Source organism: Penaeus monodon, chromosome 2 (assembly GCF_015228065.2).
Source record: "Penaeus monodon isolate SGIC_2016 chromosome 2, NSTDA_Pmon_1, whole genome shotgun sequence".
Taxonomy (NCBI): Eukaryota; Metazoa; Arthropoda; class Malacostraca; order Decapoda; family Penaeidae; genus Penaeus; species Penaeus monodon.
The window spans coordinates 35,967,629-35,975,128 of NC_051387.1; the positions used below are offsets into that span (position 1 = coordinate 35,967,629).

The 7,500-nt window shown below is 36.2% G+C and overlaps 1 protein-coding gene across 1 annotated transcript in view; it reads right to left on the reverse strand.

The window, feature by feature from the left end:
* The window catches only part of LOC119578738 (aromatic-L-amino-acid decarboxylase-like), a 149,702-nt gene that overhangs the window by 135,013 nt on the left and 7,189 nt on the right, over positions 1-7,500 (reverse strand). The window contains exon 2 of the mRNA XM_037926352.1: positions 2,463-2,543. Within this exon, the coding sequence (XP_037782280.1) occupies positions 2,463-2,542 (80 nt within the window). The 5' untranslated portion in view covers position 2,543. The remainder of the gene's footprint in view (positions 1-2,462; positions 2,544-7,500) is intronic.

Here is a 7,500-nt window from a genome sequence, read left to right on the forward strand (position 1 = left end):
GGGGGCGGTGGTTCATCCTCGCTGCCATTGACCCCTAATTAATGTTTTTGTTAGATCTTTATTCTTTTTGTATAAGTTGGAATTTTTGATTCCCTCTATCTTTGGCTTCCTTTTCCCCTCACCTAAAACAAGTCCATCTTCAGTTTTGATAGTTGGGCCCCTTTTTCGGGTTTTAAAAATTTGTGTGTGTTTCGTACTCCCTTTTGGGAGGTTTTTTAGTTTTCTTATTTATTTGAACCCGTTTTTTAATTCTCTGGGAATGGGTTTATTTAAATTTTTTCCTTATCCCTTTCGCAAAAAACTTTGAAATTTTTTTTTTTTGTTTTTTTTTTAAATTACTTTGCAACTTTTATTATTGATACCTTTTTTTTTAGGCATCTTCTTTTTTCAATTTCACTTTTTTTTTTTCAGATATCCCGGGGGGAAATTTGGGCTTTTTCTTTTTGGGGCAAAAGTTTCTTAAGCATGCCCCAGCAAAGTTCTTTTCCTTCTTCCCACAAATCATTTTTGGGGTTTTATCATCTTCACATTGATTGAGTATTTCCTTTTTGACCCAAGCAATTCTGTAATTGTTATCCCGAGTTTTTTTAGTCCCCGGGTTTAGAGGGGGTGGGTTTGGAAATTCCATCTTTTTGAGTCTTATTTTAAAGTCGAAAAGTTAGTATTTGGGGGTCCCTGTTTGCATTTGGGGACCAAGGGCTTGTTTTGGGGATTTTTTTTTGCAACTCTTCCCCTTTTTTTGGTTTAGCACAAAGTAGTCAATTTGGTTGCGTGTTCTATTTTCCTTTGGGGAAAAACCACGTGTACAAGTGTTTGGGTGGTGTTTTGGAACAATGTATTGGCCCCATAACCCAAAATTTTTTTGTACTACAGAAAATTCCCAATTTTTTAATCTTTAACCCTTTTTTTTATATTCCAAGGCCGAATTTTCCCCCAGGTTTTAATTTTTTTGATTTTTTTTTCCTATTTGGGGTTGAGGTCTCCCATGATTATTTTTTAACCCTCTCTGTTAGGATTGGGGTTTTTAAATTTTCTTGGAGAGAGTTTTTAAAAATTTTCCATTTTTTTCATCCTTGCAATTTGGGTTTTTGCGTAGCATTGTATAATACTAATAATTTTTAGGGTTTTTCTTGTATTTTGAAAAATTTAAAAAAAGCGATCATTTTTTGGGGTTTAAAACCCCTTTGTGCATTTGCCCTTTTTTTTTTGTGGAATCATAGCAACTCCGTGACTTAATTTCCCCTTTTTCTTTTCCAGAAAAAAAAAAAACTGTCCCCCGTTTTTTTTTGTTTGAAAATTTTCCCTTACTTTTTTAAATTTGGGCCCCACTTTTCCTAGTAAATTTTAAAAGTTGTATCTATCCATTTCGTTACAGACGGTACATAATTTACCCATCTCTTTCATTTTCCTTACGTTCCACGTTCCGATTTTTAATGTGTTTCTTAATTGGACATGTTTTCTTTATCTTCTTTGTCTTCCAGATGCATGTTTAACATTGTCAGCCTGGTTGCCCACTGACTAACGCGCCCCTTGATAACCCACGCGACGGGCGATGTGGTATGAATTATCGTTTCTGTATTTAATCATTGGTGTAGAGGTTTGTCAGGAGAAAATAAAAGTTGAGTGGAATCCCCCAGGCTCCTTCTCAACTCGCAGTCTCCAACTAATTAGGAGGAACTATCTCTGCCGCTTTTAAAACAGTTACACTGTAATACGCCAGACATATTATTTGGTGAAACCAGTAATCAGTAGAACTGAAGGTGTTTTCACCAGATATCCACTGCCCTGCTGCCGACAGTTTCACCGCAACCCTGGTATAGGGAGCTAATAGGGTGCTATCCTTGTTCAAGGGAACCCTAGGGTGCAGTTTATTGTCTTACCCAGGACAATATATATATATATATATATATATATATATATATATATATATATATATATATATATATATATATATGTATATGTATATATATATATATATATATATATATATATATATATATATATATATATATATATATATATATGTGTGTGTGTGTGTGTGTGTGTGTGTGTGTGTGTGTGTGTGTGTGTGTATGTATATGCATATATGTAGAGAGATTATAAATAGACAGACAGACAGTATGGCAAGCAGGCAGATAAATGGATAGATATAGATATAAATATTATATTTGTAACTACTTTTAATCTGATAAAATGAAAATTCGCAAATATTAGAGCATCATAGAATGGATGGGAAATGGGCGGCATTACGCCCACAATACCTGATATTGATATTTTTATGGGTAATTTAAACACAAGGAGGATTTCTCATTCTGAAAGCGGAACGCATTTGGAATCCTCATGTGACATATCATGAACTAATGTGTAGATATATTCAAATATGAGTATGCTATACATCTTTCTGATATCAATGTTGCACAATATTTTCTCCGAAACTTTTGTTCAGCCGTTGTAAAACTCACCTGTCTCTGATATTTTCCAAGTAGTTAATTATGTAGTCTGTTATCTCACGAGCAGCTGCGCGAAACTGTTCTGAATCCATTCTGTAATATGATAGGATTACTGATAACTAAGGATTATGAATAATTTGAAAGAATGTACTTGTTGGTAGTTTCTCCTAAACAATGGATTATCACATGAACAAATAACATGAGAAGAGACCTGTGTATACAGCCTTACAAAACTCCAGCTTATTTAATGTTCCAGCGATAAGTAACGAGGCTTGAAAACTGTTATGATTTATGCTCTTAATTCATTGATTTTAACTTCACATTTGGCTCATCCACATTTTATAAGCCAAAACTATCCCTGGAAACGCAGTTGATCTGATGTCATGGCCAGAAGAGCTGAAGAAAAAAATGAAAAAAAGTCCAGAATGGAGACGACTGTAACATGAGCAAAAGGGCTTAAACGTTCCTCAACAGAGGCGCCAGAACAGCCTAGTAAAAAAGAAAAAACTATGACACGAAAATATGAGTAAAAAGTAGTACGGGTAAAAGATGACTAGTGGATAAAATGAACAAATAAAGAAATGAGATCAAATAGAAAAAAACAAAAAAAGTAAAAGCTGAAACGAAAGACAAGTAAAATGGTTGACATAATATCAAGTAAAAGAAACGAGTAATAGAGAAACATAAAGATTAGTAAAGTTCAGAGTTTGTAAAGATGCACGCATGGTTGAAGGTTAAACGTAAACAGAAATGAAAATAAATAGATAAATAAAAAGCACATCAAACAGAAATACACCGAAGTTAAACAGGGCATTGCCAGTGATGGGCATCTATATTTAAAGTGATACGTATATGAGAAAACTGTCTGAAGCAATTCCGATTCGCCGATTTTTAAAATGTAGTTAACCTCCCGTCGCCGGAGTTTGCGGGAAATAAAATAAACTCACAGTGGATAATGGCATGTCCGTACATGCCATCCCTGGCGGCTGTGGGTCAAGCGACGTTGATACCAATTCATGTATCGCCAGTATATCATCGCCGATACTTTAGTGTAAGAATATATCATCGCTGACATGTAGATATTCAATTTAGATAAGTATTGCAATACAGACTATGGCTGCAATAGAGGAAGTAATTCAAGCCTTATAAACATGTGTGTATATAAATAACACGCACATACACAAACACAAACACAAGTACAAATACAAATACAAACACAAAACAAAGAAAGACAAAAAAAGGAAAAGAAAAGAAGAAAAAGATATACATTATGGGCCTTTTTATAGCATTTCCAGAACCCTTTGATACAACCTCAAACATATTCGTCCTTTACACGTTGAAACGTCTTTCGCTTCATTAGCCTCGGTCAATCAGCGCAACATTTCCCAAACGTCTCATTAGGGATCTAAATTTTCGTGAAGTACAAATCGTATTGCGTCTGTTGATATAAAAGTGATATTTAAAGAAATATGAAATGTTTCTGTGCCATTTTAACAGTATATCATATACTTATCCACTCTATATGGGTATGACTTGAAATCAATAATCAAGGTAGTTGAAATGACATCTTCAACATGTCAGAGTCATATGAACTGACTCTGAGATGAATATATTCAAAATCAGTCTGTACCGCTATGATTAAACTTAAAAAAAAATATCAAAGAAAAAGTTGTGCATCTTGGTTTGCTGTTCCTACTGGCTATAAACTAGTGGATATGATGCAAATCTTCAAGCAATTTTACTTACATTTTCCATATGAAGAACCATGGATTTGCAGTAAAGAATAAAAAAAGAAAGAAAAAAAGAAAAAAGAAAAGAAAAGAAAAGAAAGAAAAAATAATGTCTTGTGATTCTATACTTTCTGTACAAACTCTTAATAAAAAAAAATAGTGGCATACAGGCCTACATTACACTCCGCTGGTATTCGCTCGTAACAACCCAGACTATACCCCTGCCTAGAATATACCCGGGATTGTTTTGGGCTGTTTTATATCCGAGGTATAAGTTCAGCTGTGCCAATTTATATCCCCAGGTATAAAAGGGGTAGGCTAGAATATACCCGCTTGGCCAGCCTATACCCCTTCTCTTTTGTATGGAATAAATGTAAAACTATATTGCCAGAAGTAAATGTTTGGTGTTATTGCCGATCATGCAGTGATCTCACAACTGCAGATATTCCTTGTGCATTGAATTTTACAGGCCACCGAATTAAACTCAGAGTTGAAATATTTATACACAGGTCTAGCTTGTAGAGACATTCTGTAATTAATAATTTTGAATATTATAGAGGCTACAGTGTTTTGAAATTCTGAAAAAAACATTTTTGTAGTTAAAGTCTGGATGGTCAAAATCTAAAAGTACTGTGAATTTGTTACTGATCTCCAGTTCAATATGGCCTGCGTGTTACCACGACCTTCATCCTCATCATTATGATTATTATTAATATTGTTATTATCATCCTTATCATTATCATCATTATTATTATTACCATCATTATCATCATCATACATTTCATCATTATCATTATAATCATCATCGTTATCATTCTCATTATTATAGTTATCATCGAACTTAATATTATCAACATTGCTTTTATTATTATCATCATCATCATTATCATTATCACTAACATTTTTCATTATCATTATCATCATCATCATTATAATTATCATAATTATTGTAATAACCAATACAAAAGTAATAATATTAATTATTATAATTGTCATTATCATTATTATTATTCCTATTATTATTAGCAAGGAGTGTGAATTCATTTCATAAAAGAACAACATTTTTATTATAATCAGTAGTACTGCTGATTAAGAAAGTTTAATTCTGGTCAGTATCAAGTAAACATTCAAACAACATTTAACACCACATCGAAGTGTTCAGAAAGGTTTTCCAAATATAAGGTAGGCATTTGTGGGGCTCATTCAAGCAGCATATTGCAAGTTGAAAGTTGTTGGAGTGTTCTCTTGTTATAGACTAGAATAAAATTTTCTTAATAATTATAATGATAACGTTAGAGATAATGATAATGATGATATACATATATATGTATCATCATGAAACGGAATGATCACTGGGATGATCAGCCGTGACATCTTATCTTCTTGTAGATCCATATTTGGGATGTGATTAGGAGCCAGATAGTAAGCAGAGTAAAGGCCCCCGAGTTTTTTCTTTGGTCGCAGTTCCATCTAACTAGGAATACTATTTCGGTCGTTTCTTCAGTATGACTAAACTTCCGCCAGACATCAGGTCATATTTGCAACATCTTCGAAACCTGTAACACTTTGATACACTCTGATACATGTTTGTCTTTTACGGCGTACCTGTTGAAACATCTTTTAATTTTGTATCTAAAGGGGTCTTGTGTACTCATCATAAAGATGCAAGACATACTGCTAGGCGCATGAGTCAATGTGATTATCACTAAACCTGCTGTTTTAAATAAAAAACGGGTATCTTTGTAATGGCATACGCTAATGTTGATAACGAACTTTTGCTACAGAGTGTAGGATGGCTAAGTGAGACACAGCATTCCTGGTTAGAGTGATTTATTTAGGAGCACATCTGCATAAGCATCCCAATATCTACCTGGTCGCTCCTCCCTTTTCTCATGCGCACGCACGTCCCCCACCTCCTTATTCACGTTATCGCACCACGAGTAACTATCATGACACATAATAAGCTACACATCCCACCCCCTTCCAGACTACACACAAATTATTATAACGTTTGTAATATCCTTACAGACATCAGAGAAACAAAAATTTTACTTGTAATATTCCACATGAACAGATTATCATGCTGATGAAAACAGACTGAAAAACAAAAAGAAAAACAGATCTGAGTAATGTATACACTTTAAATCTAAAATTAGTATACTCCTCCTATTCCACATAATGTATGCGTCAATATACACATGTATTATGAATTTATTAGTGTTGCCTGGTTCCCCTGGGCCATCCTTCATTCCCCCTGGCTGTTACTGCTGGCTCCATATAGTGCAGGTGCTCAGCCCCTCCACGCCTCTTGCTGGGTTCTGGCCTCGGTGAGCGCAGGTGACGTTTGTTTCTTTTCGTTATGCGACCGCTGCCCTCTAATACCACCTTGTACTGCTGGTGCGGGTGAACGTCGACGACTCTACCAGTCTTGTCCCAGGCTCAGGACACAGGATCTTTGATTTTCACCCTCGTGTCTTCTAATAACCCTGACAAGTTCCTGTCAGTGCTCCTGGTCCCAGCGTATGTCACAGCGTTATGTGCAGCCAGGGCTCGTTCTCTCTCTCTCTCAGGTTACACCGCCAGTATGAATTCACCAGGTACCGCTGTCTTGGTACCGGCACGCCATCCCTCAGCTGTCGTTCTGCTGCAAAGGTGACATGTCTCCGTTCCTTAAGGGAGTATTGAAGTATCGCAGTAACGCCTGCGCAGTTTACAAGTGTTTAACTGGTCATCCGCTCTCACGTTACCTCTCGGCACTCGCTTGGCGGCCTTGACTACAGCCTCGGCCCTGCCATTAGAATGAGGATAGTGAACAGAGGAAATTCTAATAGTGATATCCCACTTCCTATAAAACTCCCTCATGTCTCTACTAATGAGGTTGGGGAATCCATCACTTAAAATTTCCTTCGGCACACCCCATCTCTTGAAAAATGACAGCAGCTTTTTAATCACAGCTGTCGAAGTATCATCATGACCAAATGCTCAACCTCCAACCATCCTGACAGTCGAACTGCGTAGGCCAGATATGTGTGTCCATTTTGCAGAAACAGATCTATGCCAGCTTTCTCAAATGTGTATTCTGGCGGTGGAGTCATCACTAGCGGTTCTTCAGACGGAGAAGGTGTGTGTACTTCACGTGTACTGCAAATCTCCCGGTGATATTTGAGGTCTCCTTCCATAACAGGCGAGTACACAGTCTGCCTGGCCCTTTTTAGCATGGCATCCAGCCCTTGGTGCTCTGCATGTATGTGTGCTTGCACTTAACTTCTTAGAGACTCTAGGACAACCAAACGTGAATAATTCCCACTGTAGGTGTAAGT